This window comes from Thyridium curvatum, assembly GCF_004353045.1.
Source record: "Thyridium curvatum strain D216 chromosome Unknown NODE_117_length_85693_cov_76.445878, whole genome shotgun sequence".
Lineage (NCBI taxonomy): Eukaryota > Fungi > Ascomycota > Sordariomycetes > Thyridiales > Thyridiaceae > Thyridium > Thyridium curvatum.
The window spans coordinates 789-23,971 of NW_022156872.1; the positions used below are offsets into that span (position 1 = coordinate 789).

The 23,183-nt window shown below is 58.2% G+C and overlaps 6 protein-coding genes across 6 annotated transcripts; 4 read left to right on the forward strand and 2 right to left on the reverse strand.

Annotated features, from left to right (window-relative positions):
- Positions 1 to 972: 972 nt before the first annotated feature.
- On the forward strand, positions 973 to 2,690 carry E0L32_011747 (uncharacterized protein; the record flags this gene model as incomplete). The annotated part of the gene is made up of 8 exons (XM_031134510.1): positions 973 to 1,242; positions 1,320 to 1,456; positions 1,533 to 1,574; positions 1,652 to 1,718; positions 1,777 to 1,817; positions 1,873 to 1,962; positions 2,039 to 2,381; positions 2,463 to 2,690. 8 exons carry the CDS (start codon positions 973 to 975, stop codon positions 2,688 to 2,690), a joined length of 1,218 nt encoding a protein of 405 aa, XP_031000047.1.
- A 489-nt stretch (positions 2,691 to 3,179) lies between these two features.
- On the reverse strand, positions 3,180 to 5,144 carry E0L32_011748 (uncharacterized protein; the record flags this gene model as incomplete). Its single annotated transcript, XM_031134511.1, has 1 exon — positions 3,180 to 5,144. One exon carries the CDS (start codon positions 5,142 to 5,144, stop codon positions 3,180 to 3,182), a length of 1,965 nt encoding a protein of 654 aa, XP_031000048.1.
- A 1,018-nt stretch (positions 5,145 to 6,162) lies between these two features.
- E0L32_011749 (uncharacterized protein) lies at positions 6,163 to 7,799 on the forward strand (the record flags this gene model as incomplete). Its single annotated transcript, XM_031134512.1, has 2 exons — positions 6,163 to 7,469; positions 7,547 to 7,799. 2 exons carry the CDS (start codon positions 6,163 to 6,165, stop codon positions 7,797 to 7,799), a joined length of 1,560 nt encoding a protein of 519 aa, XP_031000049.1.
- Positions 7,800 to 13,713: 5,914 nt separating this feature from the next.
- Positions 13,714 to 16,651, forward strand: E0L32_011750 (uncharacterized protein; the record flags this gene model as incomplete). The annotated part of the gene is made up of 2 exons (XM_031134513.1): positions 13,714 to 13,736; positions 13,870 to 16,651. The coding sequence occupies 2 exons, from the start codon at positions 13,714 to 13,716 to the stop codon at positions 16,649 to 16,651; spliced, it is 2,805 nt and encodes a 934-aa protein (XP_031000050.1).
- A 985-nt stretch (positions 16,652 to 17,636) lies between these two features.
- Positions 17,637 to 20,173, reverse strand: E0L32_011751 (uncharacterized protein; the record flags this gene model as incomplete). The annotated part of the gene is made up of 4 exons (XM_031134515.1): positions 17,637 to 19,338; positions 19,410 to 19,548; positions 19,615 to 19,901; positions 19,977 to 20,173. The coding sequence occupies 4 exons, from the start codon at positions 20,171 to 20,173 to the stop codon at positions 17,637 to 17,639; spliced, it is 2,325 nt and encodes a 774-aa protein (XP_031000051.1).
- Positions 20,174 to 21,565: 1,392 nt separating this feature from the next.
- On the forward strand, positions 21,566 to 22,888 carry E0L32_011752 (uncharacterized protein; the record flags this gene model as incomplete). Its single annotated transcript, XM_031134516.1, has 2 exons — positions 21,566 to 22,399; positions 22,517 to 22,888. 2 exons carry the CDS (start codon positions 21,566 to 21,568, stop codon positions 22,886 to 22,888), a joined length of 1,206 nt encoding a protein of 401 aa, XP_031000052.1.
- Between the last annotated feature and the right edge of the window lie 295 nt (positions 22,889 to 23,183).

A 23,183-nucleotide genomic window follows, 5' to 3' on the forward strand; every position in this document is an offset into this window, starting at 1 on the left:
GGGGGTGGTCCAACTTGTGGGGCTCTGTCTTATGTATACGCGCCTCGGACATAGGAGATCACAATTCAGCTAGGCCCATAGCTAGTATATCAGCAGCATGGCGGCTACGGAGCCATCGATTCCTTTCTCGGAGAATTGCTGCAGATATTAGGCATGGAAGATTGAGCGTCACTCTGACGTGCCCTGTCAGCCAATTGCGGTGGGGATGTTTGTGTCAAATCTGCACCTTTGGAGAACCCTTGTCCTTGTCGCAGGTTCCGATCGGCCGGTTAGCTACCTAGGTAGCAGGCACGGTCAGCTGCGGGGAGAGGGAAGAGAGAGAGAAGAGAGAGAGAAGAGAGAGAGAGGAGAGAGTGTGTGAAAGTGCATTGCGCGGATTCTACAAGTACCAGCATTGCCACCGCGCGTCTCGCAGCAATCGACTCCCTCCACCGGCAGGCGCCGAGACATGCATCACTAGTTAGAGCGAGCACGATCGAAAAAGAGGGAAAGGGGAGAAAACCGAATGGAGCCGGCGAGCGTGGGAGGACCGGGCCGGGGATGCTGGCGAGTTCAATTGCGACTAAACCGCCTGGGGGAGAGGCTGCATTTTGCAGCATCTTGGCGTCTCGCATGGAGGTCTTAAATAAGGGTCAAGAGGTAGGTGTGAATGAACCCCGCTCCTTGCCAGTCGTGCCAGTCGTGCCAGCTTGTGCCAAATCCCTGCCGAATCCCTGCCAACCCTCCCCCCCCCCCTTCTTTCGCATTCGGGCGCCGCAATTGGGCCATGATTGGATTTTTCTTTTCATTGTCTCCTCCTCTCGCTCTCGCGCAGCAATCACCTCATTCCCTCCTTTTCTTCCTGTCCTCTCTCTGCTTCCTCAACCGCACCCCGCTCCGCCCGGCCCCGTCTTGAACTCACAATCCATCTATCCATCTACACTGTCTGACCTCAAGCTCACTCGCGCGATTGAGCCGCCGCCGTGCCCGATCATGTCTGGAGCTCAGCCGACCAGCGATCCCAGTGTGGAGCAGCCAGAAGCCGCCAAGTCGGCCGATCAGCCGACGGCGTCGACCTCCAACCCCGCCACCACCTCCGGAGCACCCGACCTCCCGGCCGCCACTCCTTCTGCCGCCGGCGCCGCTGCTGCTGAGGCCGAGGCGGCTGCTGCTGCCACTACTGCCGCACACGCTGCTGGCGACGTTCCCGCTGCCCCCGTCCCCGCCCTTCTTCCGGCCTCGCACTGGGCCGATCTCCCGCAGGTGCGTCCGCATGAGCCCTCCTGCTCCCGGTGCCACAGACGGAAGTAGCTGACGCACAGATCGTGCAACCCGGGTAGGCACCCCGTGACGATGACACAGACTCGGCCCAAGGCGATAACGCCAGCAGCACGGCGTCCATGTCATCCTCTATCCTGCAGTACAGGACTATCCACGGCAGGACGTACCACAGCGAGCGAGGCAACGCCAGCTACTGGTAAGGCTCCTGCTGCTTGCCGGCGGCGTCATCCTGACTTCTGTGGCGCTCACTAATCGTGGCCGGTCGTGTGTAGGAGTCCCAATGATGAAGCACAGAACGAGGCCCTAGATATCATGTGAGTTGCCCCCGGGCTGGTCAGCCAGACACTTTCAGGAGGTGATCGCGGACGATTGCGCTAATCCATATCTCAAGTCACCATGTCCTTACCTTGTCGTTGGACAACAAACTTCACATCGCACCACTCGGTGACAACATCCAGGTGAGATGCATCAACAGTAATTTGATAAAAGCAATCTTGTGGCTGACATCCGTCACAGAAAGTCCTTGACATTGGCACGGGAACTGGCATCTGGGCCATGTAAGTATAACCATCATCGTAGCATCTCCAGCCGCCCAGATCTCATCATAGATAGTGACTTTGCCGACGAGCACCCCAACTGCGAGGTCATTGGCACAGACCTATCGCCAACACAGCCGACGTGGATCCCGCCCAATCTGAAGTTGTAAGTATCTAACGGCCCCGAGGGCTCTGTTGTTGTGTCTTGCGAGGAGACGTTCGGCTCCTGACTGTTCACATAGCGAGATCGACGACTGCACGCAAGAGTGGACTTTTGCCGAGAACTCGTTCGACTACATCCACATCCGCTGGCTGTTTGGCAGCATCGCCGACTGGACGCACCTCTTCCAGCAGGCCTACAGGTCCCTCAAGCCCGGCGGCTACCTCGAGAGCCAGGAGGCATCCATCATGTTCCACAGCGACGACGGCTCCGTGCACGAGAAGACGGCCATGGCCCAGTTCGGCAAGTTCTTCCTCGAGGCCGCCAAGGTCATCGGCCGCTCCTTCACCGTCGTCGAGGACGGCACCCAGCGCAAGGCAATGGAGGAGGCTGGCTTCGTCGATATCCAGGAGAAGGACCTCAAGGTGAGCACTTGAATCCGTGACGTAGCAGCCAGGAGCTTGTGAGATGAGAATCGCATGGCTCACACAACTCATATATCATAGACGCCCATCGGCCCCTGGCCCACCGATCCCAAGCAGCTCGAGATTGCCAGGTTCCAGCAGATGGCCGTCGAGCAAGACACCGAGGGCACCCTGAACATGGTCGCCTCGCTGCAGGGATGGACCCCGACCGAGGTTGCCGTCTACGTTGCTCACCTCAGGCGGGAGCTCCGCTCCAAGAGCATCCACGGCTACTACCCTCAGAAGATCGTCTGGGCTCGCAAGCCCTAACACAAAGGACCCCAATCTGATGGGAGCCTATTTCATCTTCTCCTCTTATTCTTCTCGACAAAACCCATTGTGAGCTTTGCATATATGTTTCGACATAGACACGACCATGTCTCCCAGATGGGAAACGACTTTATGAATATATCTTGAAGATTGAAGGAATGCTACCTGTGACCCTTTGCAATGCCCGCTTGTGTGACGCTCTAATCATGGCCAGTTGCAAAGGCCACACCATCATTGACAAGAAACCTTTGCGTCTGGCATCTTTATGAACGAAAACGCAATACGCCAGATCCTGATGGGTCTACGATGTGGTCAAATATTCAGGACTCGCTCTCGTCCGTCGTAACCCTCTCAAGTCAGGCACAGGAGAAAGAAGGCGGCTGATATCTGACGGAGACCTCCGAGGAGTCAGAAAGCTTGGTTACACCCTCCACGGAGCTGCTCTCAAAGGTCTGGAAACCCAAACAGATAGTCATTCTATGAGCTTGTCTAAATGATACTCAACTCCTGCATCTCCAGCTTTCCCTCACCGACTAGCCTCTCGGCCTCTCCGTCCATGAACCCGTGCACATACACCGCATCCAAATACTCGTACTCTACCACCCCGTCGCCCCCCATCGACGGCCTCAGCAAGAATGGTACCTTGCCGCCCTCCACTATAGCGAGCACGTCCCCGTCCTTGGCACCCCGCGGCAACATGATCATGAGGCCCGTCTTGGACAGGCTGAAGCAAAAGTGCCTCCACGCTCGGCTCGCCATGGACCAGCACTGCAACCCGAAGCATCCCTCGAGGTCCTCCGAGATCCATTCCCGGCCGCCCCCCGTGCGCTTGACCAAGTTCTGCCCGGCCATGGACTTGCGCACGATCCCCGCGAACGTCTCAGCGTCGGCCTGCACGTCTTCGGCCGAGAGTCGCACAATCGGATACGCCTTGCAGTCGAGGGACAGACTGCGGCAGTAGGCTTGGAAGAGCGGCTCGCCGGTCGGCGCGTATACCTGCGACCGATCATCTAGGGGGGTTGTGCCGTAGTAGAGCTTCATCCATCGCTCGGGGCGCTTGCTGACGTGGTGGGCCTCGGGGTCGGCGGACTCCTCCTTCTCCTTGTCCTCGGGCAGCATGTGATATGTCTTCTGCAGCACGGGCCCGACCTCGTCGAGGATGATCCCCCTTACCAACAGGCGCTTGCCGTCGCGGACGCGGCACGGCACTTGGCAGGGCTTGGTGCTGGCAGCGAAGATGCCCCGCTGCGCAAAGAGGATGTTCTCCAGCCTTTCTGGGCCTTCCTGGTATTCGTACAGAGTGAGAGTGCAGGAAAAGTCAGGGACCCACGTAGGCAGACCGGGCATCTTTGGCTGGCGGTATTCGTAGTGGCCCTGCCATGGGTTTTGGCAAATGATGTCTAGATTGCCCGCCGAGTCGATGATGGACTTGGTGACGTCCACGTATACCTCGTGGGCCGTCTTGGCGTAGCTGACAGTGACGCCGTGTTCTTCCGTGACAAGGCCCAGCAGACCGTAGACCTTGTCCCGCGGATCGGAGGACCGGGCGTGCCTGAAGCGGGCCAGCACGTCGATGAGCTTGGACACACTGCCCTTGGTGGCGGTATCGCGCATGATGGACCGCTGGTGCTGGATGTGCTCGGCGTGGCGGAATATCTGCCGCGAGGCCATGCGGTTCACAGGCCCGTGGCCGCCGACGACGTGAAAGGCGTCGGCGTAGGGGGTGTCGCCGAGGAAGTCAAACAGCACGCTCCAGTCCAGCGTCCTGTCGCCGGCGACGAGGACGACGTGCGGGGCACAGGAGAGCTCCTGCGTGACCCAGATGCGCTGCCAGAGGGGCGTGAGCCGGAAGAGGGTGACGAGCGCTTGCTCTTGCTCGTAGTCGAGCATCCAGCCGCCGTCAGGGCGCCCCTGGCGCTCCATGTTCTCCTTCATGCCGGCAAGGGTATTGATGTCCCTGTCCTTGATCTTGACCATCAGGTCCATCCCCGCGTGGAGGTCCTTGAGCCTCGTCTCCAGCTGGGCGCGTTGATAGTCGTCGTGCTCGGCCTCCATCATCTCGGACGGATTGGGCCCCAGCCAGGCCAGGTCGGCGAGGCAGTGGCTGTAGATGGCCTTCATCAGGGTCACCTGGTGGCTCCTCTCGGCCGTGTCGTCCTGGTTGATGCAGATGGCATCTACCCAGAGACGCCTCTTGTCAGAGGGCTTGCGCAAGTGTCGAAGGGCAGACTCTAGATTCACTGTGATGTTGAAGGGTTGGGAGTCCAGCTCAATGGGTTGGGTGATCAGTGGCTGCCCCCAGGTATACGAGAGGGCTTCGTAAGGAGGGGCATCTTGCAGCGTTGTCAAGTCCAACTCGCAGCGAAGAGGCTCGTTGAAGTCTTTGGCTGGGAGCAGATGCAGCAGGCGGATCTCATGTCTCGCAGTGTTCAGAGGGCGGTATGTGAAAGCCATTTGTTCATGTGTTGTCTTGGGCAGATAGGTGGTGCTGCCATGAGTTTGACGGAATCGTCATGAGTTACCCTGTTCGAGGTCTTGGGAAAAGTTAAGAACCGCAGTTATAACATCGCTGATAGACCAGCATCTCTCGCGATGTGGACCAGGGTCTGCATTGCTCCCGCTGCGGCTCGGAGTTGCTCAGCCTCTGAAGGATTCATGGACTGGTGCAGGGGGTGTGCAGCTGCCCACTCAATCAATGAGCATTGAGCAACCAGAATGTCAGCGGTATCAACAGCCGCATTCATAGCCTTCGGACTCCTGGAATCCCCCAATTGCGAGTGCATGAGGATAGAAGTGATTTCTAAGGACCTGTCTATGTCTGGGGTCAAATTGGACCAACAAATTGAGACTCGAGAATGCCAGAGCAGCAACTCTCTTCTCGAATCTTATTTAACTTGGGAATAAAACTGCGGGATTGATCTTACGATTCTTTCTACGTACTGTATTTTGCATTTGTTTCTTTATACTCCGTACTGTTCACACCTGCCATTCAATACAAGAGTCACCAGGTAGCTACCTTGGTAGTTGTAGGTACAAACCTTGCGGCTAGATGTACGTGCTGTTTTGGGTTGAAGGAAGGGACAAATGATGAAACTCAAGTCGCAGTCTGCTCTGTTTATTTGTCGACCTCTTTGATGGGCGATTATACAACTCTAAAATGTGTAGGATGTCTTAGAGTCGCAATTGCAGCCTTTTCAACTATAGCGAAGTGATGAATGTTCTTAAGCTCAACCCACCAAGCACGCCAACTAAGGTAGGTACTCTTGTACTCTTGTTGCGGGGTCTCTCTTTACTAAGTACATGTAGGCACCGTACGATAAGCCCGTTCACTGATAACGATAAGAAAAAAAAAGTCATCCCAGTCTCCCACCATGGATGCATTCCCGCGACACCGCCTGCCCTGATCGATCGATTGATTGATTGATTGATTGCTTGCGAGATCAAACATCCCACACCAATCACCACAACCGCCATGGCGACGGTCCTCCCGCCGCCCTCCAAGCGGCAAAGAAGAGAGCAAGCCGAGCGCACGGCCACGCAGCAGGATGTCACTGCCCTCCTGCCCGGGCCGGACGCCGGATCCTTCAAGGCGCGCTTCATCGACGGCGACGGCCAGCAAATGGCCGACGTGATCGAGGTACCCCTCGCCGACGCCTCCGAGAAGAACGTCTCCCTCATCCTCAACACCCTTCTCGGCCGCGAGAGGGACGACTTCCTGCCTTACCGCTTCCGTATCCACATCCCCGGCTCCGACCCGCCCCTCATCATCGACCAATACCCGACAGACCTGCTCGCGCTGCTGCGGCAGCACGGCATCGAGAATGCCTTCGAGACGACCATCACGCTGGCTGCCGAGCCGCAGAGCGTGTTCAAGGTGCAGTCCGTCACACGCGCAGCGCACAGGATACCGGGCCACGGGCAGCCGATCCTGTGCGCGCAGTTCAGCCCCGCCTCGAGCAGCCGACTGGCAACGGGCAGCGGAGACAACACGGCCAGGATCTGGGATACGGAGTCGGGCACGCCCAAGTACACATTGAAAGGCCACACGGGGTGGGTGCTAGGGGTGTCGTGGTCGCCCGACGGCGCGCGGATAGCAACGAGCAGCATGGACAGCACGGTCAAGATCTGGGACCCCCAGACTGGCAAAATGCTCTCAGACTTCAAGGGCCACAAGAAGTGGGTGCTAGGGCTGGCATGGGAGCCGTACCACCTCTGGCGCGACGGCACGCCCAGGTTGGCCTCGGCGAGCAAGGATGCCACCGTCCGCATCTGGGTCGTCAACACTGGCCGCACCGAGCACGTCCTGAGCGGGCACAAGGGCTCCGTCAGCTGTGTCAAGTGGGGTGGCACAGGACTGATCTACACGGGTTCGCACGACAAGACGATCCGCGTCTACGACTCGGTCAAGGGCACGCTGGTGCACGAGCTCAAGGCCCATGCGCACTGGGTCAACCACCTCGCGCTGTCGACCGACTTTGTGCTGCGGACCGGCTACCACGACCACACCAAGAAGGTACCCGAGACGGACGAGGAGAAGCGGGCCAAGGCCAAGGAGCGCTTCGAAAAGGCCGCCACCATGGCCGGCAAGATCTCGGAGCGTGTCGTGTCGGCGTCGGACGACTTCACCATCTACCTGTGGGATCCGTCCAACAAGGGCACCAAGCCCGTGGCGCGCCTGCACGGCCACCAGAAGCAGGTCAACCACGTCAGCTTCTCGCCCGACGGGACGCTCATTGCCAGCAGCGCGTGGGACAACCACACCAAGCTGTGGAACGCAAGGTATGTTCTATGTCTACACTGCCAACCATGTTTACCAAAGAGCGCGCTGTGTCGGTGTCGCTAACACTTCCTTCCAGGGACGGCAAGTTCATGCACACGCTACGAGGGCACGTCGGCCCCGTCTACCAATGCGCCTTCTCGGCCGACTCGCGCCTGCTGGTGACGGGCTCCAAGGACACGACGCTCAAGGTCTTTGACACGCGGACGGGCAACCTCAAGCACGACCTGCCGGGCCACGAGGACGAGGTCTTCGCCATCGACTGGAGCCCCGACGGAGGCAAGGTTGGCTCAGGCGGCAAGGACAAGGCCGTGCGCATATGGTGTCACTGATCACCTTTTTGGTGTGTGTGCAAGGACAACAACAAGATCTACAAGTAGGGACATGAAAAGGAGGAGCTACGTAGGCATAGAGAAACGGAAGATACCCTGAATGGAAGATACGCATTGCGCATGATCTGACATGATCGTAATCCGTATCACCCAGTGGACCGCTACTAGCGACTTGCCTGATCCGCGGATCGTCTGATCCATTGTCCCGGCCATCCGGGGGATCGACCGGCAAGGACCGGGCGGCAGTTGGCGGCGCACTTCTGCTCCTCGCCAACGAAACGATCTCGAGTCCTTGTACAGACAAGAGAGGCACGGTACCACGCTCTCTTGTGAGTCATGAATGGGATGGACAGCCCTCGGGATGATGGTTCCGTTCTTGCCCAAGATCCAAGACACGAAACATGAGTAACCTACCTCGACGGATGGCCAGAGATGCCGATGCAATTTACATGTGATTCGGCTTGCTCGCTTGCAAGACCTACCTCCTATTGCTATTGATACGGTCTCGCATACGATACCAGAGTGGTATCTCGGGCTTTATCTTTGATCTTGATTGTCTGATCGAATTGGAGAACTGAGATCGGCCCTGCATGGGCAACGGACGGCTCAGAACGTTGCAGGATGGTGTTTGGCAGACAGCGAGGCCGCATCTGGTTTCCGAAATGCATCCCGCCGCTGTCGAAAGGGGGCAGTTTGAGGCGTCGGATTCCCTTTCAGTATCCTTGCCCTGCGCGCGCGCTGTGCGCGGTTAAGATGTGGATGCAGAATCCCTTCACCACAGACAGGTCCTTGCCACCGGGCGCCGCCAACATCCCAGCCATCGACGAGGTACCCACTGCAGCTCTGAGCAATCTGGTCAAGATTGTCAGGCACGCAAGACCCGAGAGTAACGGCGGGATGCAATGCGGCTGCAAGAAAGGTCCCTTGACAAATGACGAGTCGCACCAAGAAGCAAGATAAGAAAAAGCACAGCACGGACGGACGGACGAGATGGCTCCCGCCTTGGACGCGGCAAACAAAGACTTGTCTTTGGATGATCTTCGAATGACAGGTTCAGACTGAACGCGCGAACGTCAGTTGGCTCTGCCTGGTAGGACGATGCGGCACTTTCAATTGCTGCATGTGTTGTTCCAGGCTCAGCCAGTGGAGTGGATCCCTGTTGTCCCCGGCCCGTCCCAGCCAGCACTGGGCTTAGTTCAAGTTTGATGCTGTAACTACCTACCTAGCCTCTATAAACTACTTGTATAGGTACCTTGGGTAGAAGGTAGAAGGTAGAAGGTAGATCAATTAATTTAGGTAGTTGGCCGTTGTGCTGCAACTAGGTAAGGTACCCTACCTTGCCTTGCTCTTGGCAGGGATCAATCAGAAAAGTCCATGTGCTTGAAAAGCACAAAAATATCTCAATACAATGCACTCTTCGGCGGAGGAAGATGGGACGAGTTTGCAGGTGTTCTGTGCAGGGGACGGCGGCAATGCCCAATTTCATATCTCGATGATATTCCAACGGGCTTGGTTTTAGGGGGCCATTCCGCCCAATGCGACCCAAAAATGGGAGAGCGAATTAGCCCGCGGCCGTTAAAAAGTCAACTAATGTAGCTACTCCGTAACAGCCAGTCAACCACCACACCGGTTCGGAAAGTTTCGGGAGAGTCTTGGACTTCCAGCCTATGGAGCTCTCTCGCTTCTACGCATTTTTGCCCCTTTGGCGATTGGAGTGAATCCGGGGTTCCTCTGCTCGGCCGTTTCTGATATCTGACAAGCGAATGCATACGGAGTAAGGCTCGCATTGGAAACCGAAGCGTCAAACGCTCTGACCGAGGTTGCGGATCAGAGGACCGCGCGCGCAGATTATCGCGTGCCAGAACAGAACATCACTGGATGTACCTACATGATGAGGATGGCAGAGTACCTAGCTTAAATATTAGGTAGGTAGTCTACTACCAATCTGCCTCTAAACAGAGCGAACCTCTTGCCCACGAGGCCGGGGTGGGCTCAGTAATTGGCTACAGTTCTACTGGGAGCTATATTTATCACTACTGTTCCCTCGCTTCGATCATAGAGCATTTTGTGCGGCTCGATAGTCCCCGGACTGGCCGTGGGAGCAACCGCGGTCTTGCTGAAGATACCATTTCCACCCAGCCGTGGGATTCAGAGAGAGATGGAGATGGGCGTGACGTATCATGTTATCCCCAAGGCAAGAGTTGCCCGAGCAGGCCTCTACCCCGCCAAGTCGCCGTCCCAAACGGATCAGATCGTGTTATTGAGCGAGCCCAAGGCTCGTATGTCAGATCATCCGTTGGAGCTAACACACCTTGGCTGGGGTAGCTTCGTAAGCCCAAACGAAAGCCCCCTCACTCGATGTTGGAGCATCACCTCAACTTGGCAGAATCCTATTCCCCGCGTCTCGTGTCCATGCCACTGCGTACCATTTGTTGTTTCCGGGGAGGAATCTTCTGCAACGACGAGCTCGAGCGGGATCGTCTACTTCGGTCCCGGATCTGGTGCACATCAGACCTCAAACAACACGTCGCAGACAGAGCGCCAGCAGGTCGGATGCGGCAGTGGCGTCGATCGCGGCGCTGTGGAGCGAGCAAGTGGGGTCGCTTCGATGCACATTGCTTCCTGACACGGATGGCGGGTAAACACCCATTCAACTTGACTGGTCCTGGTAAGCCGGTGCGCGAGGGAGAGAGACTGAGCACGCTCTGCAAGTTCACAACGGCACATCACATGTGTCCAAATGACAACCGGGCTGCGGCTGGTCGATCATCAGTCTCCAGACAGACGAGGATGGGCCAAGCCACTTTGTTCATCCCATGCTATGCAGGTCGATCGACAGAAGAGTCCCAAGCTGCTCGAGCGGCGGGAGCCAAACTTGGTGGTGTCTAGATATTTCCAGAGACGCAAAGAGCTCTGTTCTGGACCTCTCGGCAGTGGGCCTATTGGCGCAATGGAGCTGCACAGGTTCTAGATGGAGCCCAAAGCCCAATCCCCATCCTCCCCACTGGGCGGGGGGAACATCCGTCGAAACATCGAGAAAGCCAGTCCCAAGGTATCAACGGCGTCGAGGTATGGCCGAAAGTGGTTATGCGTGTCGATTGCTGAGCGGAATGCTCGATCGGCCCTGTTATGGCGACGGTAGCCGCCAAGGTCGCAGCATGCGCACCACCCACTTCCGGTCCTAGGAAGCTCCAGACTTGGCTCGAGTGACGAGCAAAAGGGACATGGAGGATCGTGTGGTTTGTCAAGATGGGCCTGCCCAACCCTATTGCTCGGCGCCAGGTGGCCCGGCTCGCGGCGGGACGAGGTGCCCATCGGCCGTCTTGTCAGCATCGTGAATGTGGTTGCACAGGCGCCGCATTGGGCGAGGAACAGGGGGGGCGATGTGAGGGAAAGGAAGAGGTAGAGTGCGTGATTTACCAGGGTGAGGGGGCGACTGCAGGTCTCATCAAGGGTGTAAGTGAAGTGTGCACTTTCACGATACTTGATCCGTCGCAGCCTTTTGGCGGAGATGTCATCGCCCTACCAAGTAAAGTACGTACGAGACCACCCTCAAAGGCACATTGTCCGGATAAGATTGCCTTCTAGGACTGACTCCGCGCGTGTGGCCCTTGGGCCCCCTCCTCTCCATAGTCTTTCCCAGCTTCCTAACCGCTACACGTACCTGTCACGATGCTGTCTAAGGAGACGAGATGGTGTCGAGGATCGGTGCTTGGGACGTCGTCGAGGAGCAGTACCAATTGGTAATGCGGCGCATGCAAGGGATGCGAGGATGCCGAGCACCTGGGGTGTCTGGATAGTACAAGTACAAGTACTTACTTGTATGGATGTGCCTGTCTTGTACGTACTCCGTAGTTATCCTTCCATAGGAGAGGACTCGACAAGATGCAACGCGCCAAGTCAAGACCCAGTCCCGGCCCAAGCCCTTTGGCGACGTGACGGCCAGAAGGGCTGTTCAGTTGTTCAGTTTGTCACTCGGCCCACTGTAACCACACAACAATGGCGGGAGAATCCATAATTGTCTTCTTGCATCTTGCAGGGGCGAGGAGGGTTCAGATTTGGTAAGAACATGCAATTTCGCAGCAGGCCATTGGAGCATGCAAGGCTGATCTCGCGAGTGAATATTGCAATATGTACTTTGTAGACGGATGTACAGATGTACCGTGAAGTTGCATGTCTCTCAGTCTGGCCGGGGTTTGGGATCTAGATGTGAAGAGCAGAGCAGTCAGTGTGTGTACCTCAGCGTGCTGAGATGACCAGCTTGGATGGCTGGATGGCTGGATGGATGGACGGATGGAGGATTAAAGAAAAGAGGACATCCCCCGTCCGTCGACAGCATCAAATTCAATGATCTGAGAAACATCAAGAAGATCAAGCTCCCTCATCCCTCCATCCCTCCACTTTTTTCCTGGGTCGTCCCTTCTCCTTCCCAGTCCCAGTCCCTTCCTTTTTCGTCCCAAGGCCGCCATCTCCATATTTTTTTTTCTTCTTGTCCTCCCGACCCCAGTCACTCAGTACCTGCCCGTAGTCACTAGTAACTACACTCTCTACAGTACCTTCCCATAGTACCCGAACCCAGTTTGCCAGGCAGGTTCAATCCAGATCTACCCACATCAACTGATTGCCTCGCCCGGAACAAAACCTCCTCGCCCGATTCCAGAGACCCAGAGAACAACCTGGAAAAACACCATCTCTCGATCTCATCGCGATCCTGATAACGGCATCACATTATCACGTCCGATATCTCTTGTCCAAGTATACTTCGGTGGTACGGCTTCCGCGCGCGAGAAACGGTGACGGCACAGGTTTTTCTTCCTTTCTCGTCCTCTTCGTCCTGCAGGGGTTCATCAGCGCGTCATTGGCTTGTAAGTCGCCGAAAAGAGAAAAAAAAAAAAGGACAAAAAAGAACTCAGCCCCCCGGCTCCAGCTCCATCAGCTCTTCCTGAAGCATTCCACATCCCAGCTGGCACGTTTCAAAAACCTCTTCCACCCCCTGGCTATGTCCTAGTTCCCAGTGCGCGCTTGTTACGTCAGTCGCAACACAAGCATCGTCACCCAAATCATAAAAACCAAGGCACACCAACCAAGGTCCAACACCAACACCGCCAGCCAGCGCTAGCAAGGCATGCTATTGTCAGAAAAGCGTTGCACCGGACCAGAAGGCCATCAGGTCCGCTAGCCACCACCTCTTGGATCACCATTGGCTGGTCCTGAACTCTACCACCAGCTTCGTCCCAACCGCTTACACATATCCAAGCCTTCCAAGCCGGTCCGCGCCACTCTCGCCAACAAAGAAGGCCGGCCGATCCCCAACTCATTTCTCCCCTCGCGGGACCTTGCGAAACTCAAAACGCCCAGAACCCGAGCTGTGCGGGCTTTCCATCCTGCACCCGTTTGCACTATCATAGCTCCCATCCGGAAGTGGACGAGCCAATTGGGTGTGCAACAGCACTCCGCCGAAACCTTCACTGGCCCGCGGCGTTGCGCAGCTTTTCCCCACCATTCGGTCATCCAGACCTCATTCCTACCTAACCAAAAGCTAGAAGACTGGCCTGGTGCTGCTACTAGAAGCCTCATAAGCTCGCCATTGCCCTGTTTGTCGTCTTGCGAATACCCTCACGGGCAGCTTCCTCGCACTCCACGACCAACAAGGCTCCACGACCAAAGAGGCGCACCATTTGACCGAGGCCACTTTCCACACGTCCCATCTGGCATAAACGCTGCCCGCTGTATTCACACCCAGCAGTCTCTGCGACCTCTTCCTCCTCATGGTTTTATAGCGAACATTTCGCCTGCCCTCCGAGATCGAACGGTGTTGTAGTGTGTCAAGTGCGCGCGGGACGCACTTAAAGCTTTGCGCATTCGGATTCTGCGTCCCTGCCATCTTGTCGCTTTACCCAGCTCGTTGCCCGCCATGACTGTCTTCATTGCTTCTCTGTGAGTGACAATCCTTCTTTCTGGCCTCTTGTGGCACGAGTGGATGCCATCCCACAGGCACTACCTCCCTGAGGAGTCGTCTCATCTCGTTCGCCTGATAAGTTGCCTGCAGCTAACATTGGTCGCTCTGCAGATTCCTCCCCAAGACCATCCGGTTCAACCTCCCGGGTACTCCTCCGCGGGCAGAGATTCCTGAGAAGCGCGCATTCGAGACACAGTCGAGCCGGAAACCCAAGAGGGAGACTCTTGACCGGCAGCCCAGTCTCTTCAAACCCCAATCCGACATCACCCCGCCCGAAACCCCTGTCGAGGAGCTGAATAACCTCGATCCGTTTTCTAATGAAGATGGCGTGCGAATCGGCCTCTCCAAGGACGAGACCACCCTCCGAGCACCGGCTGATCGAGGCTCTCCCACCTGGGGTGCGCGAAAGGACCAGCCCATGTCGCGAGCCAGCTCGCCTCCTCCCGCGCTGCTAGATGGCGACAGAAACCTCACACAGAAGGCGCGCGAGCTGGGCCGCCAAGGCATCATGCAACCTCGCCCTTTCGTTCGCAGCGACAGCCACGACCGCGTGTTCGCCACGGCGAACTGGCGGGTGGTCAATGCCGACCAGGGCAATGGCGGACTGCGCAACGCCGCCGAAGCCGCCTCCCGCGAGGGCAAACTTTGCGATTACACGTGGGTCGGCACGCTGGGCATGCCGACCGACGCGCTCGAGGGCACGCAGCAGAAGCAGGATATTGAGGACAGGCTTGCCACCGAGCACGACATGTTGACCGTGTGGTGCTCCGACAAAGATTTTGACGGCCACTACGTGCACTTTTGCAAGCAGATCCTGTGGCCCATCTTCCACTACCAGATCCCCGACAACCCCCGCAGCAAGGCATACGAAGACCATTCCTGGAAGTACTATGTGCGCGTGAACCAGGCCTTTGCCGACAAGATTGTCAAGAACTGGAAGCGAGGTGACGTGATCTGGATTCACGACTACCATTTGCTGCTCCTACCCGGCATGCTCCGGCAGAGGCTACCGGACGCCAAGATTGGCTTCTTTCTTCACGTGGCCTTCCCTTCTTCCGAGATCTTCAGGTGTCTTGCTGTACGTAAGGAGGCCCTCGAGGGTATGCTGGGCGCAAACCTCATCGGCTTTCAAATCCACGAGTACACTCGGCACTTCTTGCAGACCTGCAGTCGGCTACTGAGTGCCGAGGCCACGAGCGACGGGCTCCAATTGGAAGACCGCTTCGTCGATGTCATCCATCTCCCGATAGGCATCGACCCCGTCCTGCTCAACGAGCACCGCGAGGAGGAGGAAGTGAAGCAGTGGCTCGATGTCATGCGCGAGAGATACCATGGCAAGAAGCTCATCGTCGCCAGAGACAAGCTCGACCACGTCCGCGGCGTGCGACAGAAGCTGCTCTCCTACGAACTGTTTCTTAACAAGAACCCGCACTGGAGAGGCAAGGTTGTCTTGATCCAGGTCGCACTCTCCACCAGCGAGCGCAACGAACTGGACGCGACCGTTTCCGATATTGTCACGCGTGTCAACTCCATGTGGGCGAATCTCGCTTATCAACCTGTTGTTTATTTGAAACAGGATATCGACTACGCCCAGTACCTGGCCCTCTTGACGGTCGCCGACGCCCTCATGATCAGCAGCCAGCGCGAAGGCATGAACCTCACTTCTCACGAGTACATCTTTTGCCAAGATGGCAGGGACTTTGAAAAGAAGCACGGCGCTCTGATCCTCTCCGAGTTTACCGGGACTTCGGAGCTCTTTGCGGGCAACGAGCTCGCCATCAATCCCTGGGATTATCAGTCCTGCGCCGCGGCGATCAAAAAGGCGCTCGAGATGGGCGATGAGGAAAAGGATGCGCGCTGGGCCAAGCTCTACGAGTCTGTCAACCACCACACCGGGGCACACTGGTTCACCGAGTTCCTGTCGCGTCTGGACCGCGTCTACGACGAGCAGCACCGCCGCGACCAGACTGTCGTACCTCGGCTGTCGATGAACGTCTTGGCGCAACAGTACAGGCGAAGCGAGAGGAGGCTTTTCATCCTCGACTACGAGGGCACACTCGTCAGCTGGGGCCCAATGAATAAGATCATCCCGGTCAGCCCGCAACGCACCCTGGATGTGCTCACGGAGCTGGCACTGGACGGGCAAAACACCATCTACGTCATGTCTGGACGGCGCCCCGAGGAGCTGGACCGGCTCTTCCGAAGGGTTCCCAACCTCGGCCTCATCGCCGAGAATGGGTGCTTTCTGAAGGAGTGTGGCGCGGAGAGCTGGATCGAGATGGCGGACCCCGCCCAGATTCGCAGCTGGAAGGAGTCGGTCAAGCAGATCATGACATACTATCTGGAGCGGACTCCCGGCGCCGAGATTGAAGAACGCCGGTGCTCTCTCGTGTTTCACTTCAAGTCTGCCGAGGACTACGAATCGGCAGCTCGATCGGCCAGCGACTGTGCATCGCACATCAACGATGCTTGCGAGGAGCAGCGTGTCCACGCCATCCCGCTCGATGGCTCCATCCTCGTGGAGCCGCTCGATTGGACTAAGAGCACAGCCGCCTCACAGATCTTTGACAACATGCGGAGCCACATGGGTTCCGACGAGGAGCACAAGACGGCTGTGGACTTTTTGATGGTCGTCGGCGACGGCCGAGAGGACGAAAAGGTCTTCAAGTGGGCCAACGGCCTCGGCGAGGACAAGGTGGTCAAGGACGTGGTGACGGTCAGCCTGAGCAGCAGGAATACGGAAGCCGGCGCGACACTGACGCAGGGTGTGAGCGGTAAGTGCAACGATGCTCCGCGCCCCCTTCGTTCCCTATTCCTCGTCGACACCGAGCCCGAACTCGCCACGGATGCCGGGTTGATGCGCGTGGGTTGGTTTTTGGAAAGCGTTTACTGATTTGAGTTGTGTTTGCCTCTAGGTGTACTTATTGCGTTGCAGCGGCTTGCTTCTTCTGGTTGATTATCCGCGCGTCTCGCTCCTCGGCCTTCCTGGCTTGCTTGGGACGCCAGCTAAAGCGCTCTCACGGCCTGTCCTTTTGACCTTCTTTGAGCATCACTGATCCTCATCAATAACTCGGGGCTACATCACACAACGTGGCCCCCTCCCCCAATCTCTTTTTATGATTATGACGAGAAACACACCTTACAGTTCAATTCGCCATCATCCACTCTCCTCATGCGATGACCCAGCTTTATTCATCGAGTACCCCCTTGTTTTTTTTCCTATTGCTTAATCATTACCCTACGCCTTTATCCCGTTCTGTATATTGGCCTGTATCATATTTCTCCGCCTCATGTACCAAACTCCCTTGTGCCACTTGTTGTTTGGCACGGAACACGATGTTTTTAATGTTGATTTTAGCATGGAAAGAGCGGGATAAGGGAAAGAAAAAACACACTGATGTATGTATGGGACAGAATGAAGGGGAACTGGGATTCTCATAGCTTCTCGTTATCTGACCCCTTGAGCGACGTTGTGCCAAAGCGTGTTTTGATCACCATCTGGAAGATAGAATAGGGCAAGGAAAGCACTTTCCACACATATCAAGACTCAAGATGTGCGTGCGATGCGCAAGCTAGCAAGCAATTGAACGAACAAGACGGATGAATTTGTGACTGCTGATTGCCTTTCGCTGATTGCCTTTCACTGCAACACCCTCGTCGTGACTCTGCCCGTGCGCTGTCCAAAGTCGAAAGTTCTGTGCCTTGAGAGGAGCCCAGCGGGGAGGGCGTGGCTATCGGAGTTTTCTGATGCGTTGCACACATGTCTTCCACGTCGTCCTGCATGAATACTTTGTCGATCCTTGTCCAAGATGCTGCAGAGACCGCTTGGAGGCAGCCCAAATCGAAAAAAAAAGAAAAAAAAAAAAACCAAAAAAAACTCAGCTCATCCCAAACCTCCACCCACCGGTGCTCTCCCTCTTGAGTCTGACCTTCATCGTCCGCGCCCTGATCAAGAAATCGGCCATATCCTCCCCGCCTTGCGTCCTCTTCTCCTCGTCTCCAGCCCCGGGACTGATTCCTACCGGACTGCCCGGCTCGCCCACAGTGCTCGGCCGGGCACCGCCCTTCTCGACCCCGACGCTGCCCCCGCCGCGGTTGCTACTCACGATGCTGGCCGTGTCGTCGACACCAGCGAAGAGGAGCGCGAGGGGGCTGCTCTTCCAGTAAGCGCTGCCGCCGTCGGCCCTGCGGCCGGCGAGGAGGACGGAGACGAAGAAGACGAGGGCGAGGCACAGCAGGGTGGCGGAGAAGGAGATGTAGGCCCAGCGGACCTGGATGCACGTCTCGTTGACCCACAGCTGGCCTCGGACGCGGCGGGTCTCGGGGCTCGAGTCGTTGCTGTTGAGGCGGAGCTGGGCCGAGGCGGCGGCGGCGAGGCCGTCCATGAAGGTCTGGGCCGTGGCGAGCGAGGCGCTGCCGTTGTGCCACAGCGTCTGGAGCCACGTGGGCCCGTTGTTGATGGAGGCGCGCGCGAGGCCGTAGGGGATGGACAGGTTGCGGCCGGAGAAGAGGCTGTCGGACATGAAGGAGGATATGCCCAGGATGGCGTTGGCGCCGAGGAGGTAGGCGCAGTGGGCCGGGTAGTACGCCACGTCGCCGCCGGCGGGCGGGGCGGGCGGGACCGGCGGGGTAGACTGTTGGAGCGAGGTCAGGGCGCGCACGGTCATGGTCTGCTCGTCGACGGGGATGGGGTGGGACTCGGTCTGCGTCGGGCTCGCGTCGCACTTGGCCCAGGTGCCGTTGTACAGGGCGGCGCCGCGCAGGACGAGCGAGTACGTTGGGTCGGTGCTGCGGCGGACGAGGGCGGCGCTGGACAGCAGGGTCTCGTCGTAGATGCCGGCCGTCACGTTGGCGGCGTAGGTGTTGACGCAGGGCTGCAGGGCGCAGCGCACGGCGAAGGGCCCCATGGGGCAGACGGCCTCGGGCTGCGCCGAGGTGCAGCCAGGCTGGTAGCGCATCATGAGGGCATCGAAGCCGGTGAAGGAGAACTTCTTCATGTCGACCGTCGACAGGAGCGGGGTCTCGGCGACGCTGACGGTGGCGCCGTAGATTCGGGCGCCGCTGGGGAGGGAGTAGTTGTAGGCGCCCTTGACGGTGCTGTTGGGAGCGGTGTCGTTGACGACGAGGGCGGTGACGTCGTCGCAGACGGGACAAAAGGCCAGCGTCGAAAAAGTGGCGAGCTTTCCCGGTGCGGCACCGCTGCTGCCAGTGTCGCTCTGGGAGGTGCTTGTGGACAAGGTGGAGAAGGAAGAGGCGGCGGCGGGATCGGCGGCGGCGGCGGCGGCGGGCACGGAGGGGAAGGTGCAGTTTCCCGAGGTGCAGTCGACCGAGACGGCGGCGGAGGAGTTGAGAGGCGGGGACAGGACGCCCTGGAAGAGGGCAAGCTGCATGGGGCCGTCGAGGGTGACGCGACCGGCCGAGAAGTGGTTGGCAAAGGCCGTGTACGAGTTTGCGCGCGGGATGGAGGCGCGCAGGGCCTGCGAGGGTTGCAGGCAGGGGTAGTACTGGATGAGGGCCTGGGTGAAAGGGTCGACGGCGAGGACCAAGATGATGAGGATGGCGCCGAGGGTGGCAAGGATGCTAGAAGGAGAGTCTGTGAGCGAAGCGGACCGCGTTTCGTTCGGTCTTGGGAGATGTGCCAAGGTGCTTACGACCCGTCAGACCGGACGACCTGGTTGAAGAGGAGAAGGCTGGATCCCCAGGGGCCTCGACTGGCCATGTCGAACGTCTCCATGTCGGAGAGGCTGCGTTCGCCCGACGCGAACCAGACCCATTTCAGCTGGCTGATGCCTGTGTCACCATGTCAGTCCCGGCGAGAAGGGTGCTCGGGGCGGGCGGGCGGACTGGGATGCGGACCTTCGGCGACCGGCAGAACCATGGAGCTCTTGAAGGCCGTGGACAAGATGGAGACGACAGCGTTGATGGTGACGGGGAGCCTCCAGCCGGAGATGGTACGGCCGTTGTACGAGGCGAGTGTGGCAATCATGCCGACAAAGGAGCCGATGGAGATGCAGATGCTGAGGATCTCGGTCCACCAGGAGGCGATGCGGCGCTCGCTGGAGACAAAGGGCGTCACAGGCTGGGCTGCTGCCGGACGCCGGTACGTTGATGCATCATCGGGCGGAACCTCATCGGCCACATAGCTAGCGAGATGGTTAGTCGCCGCGGTCTTCCGGCAGGGAGGCAGAGAGGGGAGGCAGCGGATCGCAGCGTCTTACTTGGTATAGGGCCAGGACTTGTGCGGATCGGCAGTGTGCGAATACTTTGTCGCGGCTTGAGTCGGCGCGTCGACAGAAGCGACCTCATGATGATGTTGACGGGGCTGGTGGTGGTCAGAGTCGACCACCTCGTCAAACTCGAACTCGTTGAGGCTATCATAGCCGCTGAGCGGTCTACGCCGGGACGAGCGCAGCATGCTTGTCTGTTTGCTTGTTCGCTATGCTCCTGGAGAGGGAGGGCACCGAGGCAAAAGACATGACGGACGGGCGGCGGCCCAAAGCATAAATGCACGTGTCAATGGAGGGAGGAGAGAGAGAGAGAGAGAGAGAGAGAGAGAGAGACGAGGCGCGAGCAATTTGAATCACCGTGGTCGTGCAACCTGGATCGCCGGGATGGCAATCCTACCAGCGAAACAGCGGAAGAAAGGGGCTGGCATTGATATGCGGCCAGGGTCGGCGAGAGTTTCAGCTCTTTCACGGAGCACTTGTACCAGGAGAAGAAGCAGGCGTGGCAGGCAAATGCAATCAATCAATTCATCGCCCTATCGCCCTGGGCTGGACCCCGGTTCCCGCACCCGAACGGTTGTCAAGCCAAGCAGGCACAGGCTGCGCGAACAGGGGGGCGGCAAGCTGTCAGACTCGAGACTCGAGACTCTGTCGAGTCTCTGCCGACCTGCCTAGCGACAAGGAGTTGGTCCGACTCCGACTCCGTACTTGAGTTATTGGGGCCGGAACTGTCAATCCACGATTCCATGATGGTCGAGCTGGCTGCCAGGTGAAGCAAAGGATTGGGACACACAAGCAACAGCCAGCAACCAGCAGCCAGCAGCGAGGGCGGCACCCTCGTTGTGGTAAGTCATGCCTTCAGGCGGCCGGTCTCACGTCAGCCGGAGCACAGTACAGGACGCAATGGGCCGGGTTGGTTTGACAACGGAGAGAGCGAGTGTGAATATTAAACTGTGGTGTTGATTGACCCGCGGCTAGGAATGAAGAATTGGATGGAGCCCTGGAGTGCTAATTCGGTACGATCAGGGGGCCACCTCAGCGCGTAAGGAATTCAATTCGGCGGGGTAAGTACTTGTATTTAGGTGGGGTGACAGCCTAGAATGGTCTAACTACTAGTTAGCACCACATGTAAGAGTCCGAGACTGGAGCATGGATCCCCCGCATTCCGACCATCGGAGCTTTTGCGGTGCTCACGACCCACGATGCACCTCTTTTTTTTTTTTTTTTTTTCGGTCCCCGTACCCGCGGATACTGAGTACCTAGCTAGGCAAATCTAAGTACATAGTTAGGCTATCCACGAACCGGCCGGCACCGTTTCGAGCCTCCATTGCGCCTGACTCATCACGGCATTGCTTGAACTTGCACTCCCACGACCGCGACGGCTCAATTGGGATCAGACGACGAAAGACGACGAAAGACGACGAGAGACGACGACGAGCTCGCATCGCAGCAAAGCAGCAGAGCAGCAGAGCAGTGGCCGCGCACCGCCTCTACATCTCTACATCATCTCCTCCTCTTTGCCTCGATTCACCACCACATCATCCATCACCGCACCAACCGCACCAACCGCACCAACCGCAGCCATGGCCGCCTTCCCGCCCCCTCCGGTCAACTCGATCGACTGGTCCAACGTCGGCTTCAAGGTCCGCGAGGTCAACGGCCACATCGAGTCCCGCTACTCGGTCAAGACGGGCCAGTGGTCCCCGCTGCAGTTCGTCGCCGACCCCTTCATCCGCATCCACGGCATGGCCCCGGCCCTCAACTACGGCCAGCAGGCCTACGAGGGCCTCAAGGCCTTCCGCGCCCCCGGCGACAAGGCCATCACCGTCTTCCGCCCCGACCGCAACGCCCTCCGCATGCAGCACTCGGCCGAGTTCATCTCCTGCCCCCCCGTCCCCACCGACCTCTTCCTCGACGCCTGCCGCGCCGCCGTCTCCCTCAACGCCGGCTTCGTCCCCCCCCACGACACCGGCGCCGCCATGTACATCCGCCCCCAGATCTACGGCTCCTCCGCCCAGCTCGGCCTCAACCCCCCCGACGAGTACATGTTCTGCGTCTACGTCGTGCCCACCGGCGTCTACCACGGCACCCACCCCGTCAACGCCCTCATCCTCGACGACTTTGACCGCGCCGCCCCCAACGGCACCGGCAGCGCCAAGGTCGGCGGCAACTACGCCCCCGTCCTGCGCTGGAGCGACAGGGCCCGCAACGACGGCTACGGCATCACCCTGCACCTCGACAGCGCCACCCACACCGAGGTCGACGAGTTCAGCACCAGCGGCTTCATCGGCGCCCTCGTCGACGCCGACCGCGTCACCCTCGTCGTGCCCGACTCCAAAGCCGTCATCGACAGCGTCACCAGCGACAGCATACAGCAGATTGCCAAGAGCTTCGGCTGGAAGGTCGAGAAGCGCCAGGTAGGCCCCTCCCCCCCCAAACACACCTCACTGCTCTCAAAACAACAAAAAGAGACAAACGACCGATCCCAAAGTCTGAACTGACATCAATCTACTACTTTCTCCTACTACTCGCAGATCAAGTACAGCGAGCTCGTCAACTTCACCGAGGTCATGGCCGCCGGCACCGCCGCCGCCCTCGTCCCCATCCGCTCCATCACCCGCCGCATCGACCACTCCTCCCCGACCTCCCTCGCCGCCACCGTCAAGCAGCACCCTCGCCTCGAGGTCTCCGTCGGCCAAGAGACCGTCACCTACATCCCCAAGACCCAGGAGGATGCCGGCCCCGTCTGCCTCAGGCTGCTGACCCAGCTCAAGGGCATCCAGCTCGGCAAGGTCCAGGACACCTTCGGCTGGAACTTTGCCGTCTCGGAGCACGACGGCACCAAGGTCGTCGGCGAGCAGGCCCAGGGAGAGACCAACGGCCAGACAGTTGACCAGATGGATTAGAGTGGAGGCGGAGATGGGAGGGGAAATAAAAATAAACCACAAAACATTCAAAAGGAGATAGATAAAAATCTTTAGTCATCAGATACAATGCTCAACGCGTACATGTTTTGAATACTACTGGAAGAGCGGTTCCCTTCCTCGGTATTGGCAGCCTCCAGATTCCTCGAGGAGATCAGCCCCCAGTATCGCTGTTCCCTCGAAAGGCTGACCTCAACAAGCACAGATACCAAATCGCTGGTCCGACAGGGCCAGGTCAACACTGCGACCCAAGTCCTGATCAAGATGTGTTTGGAAG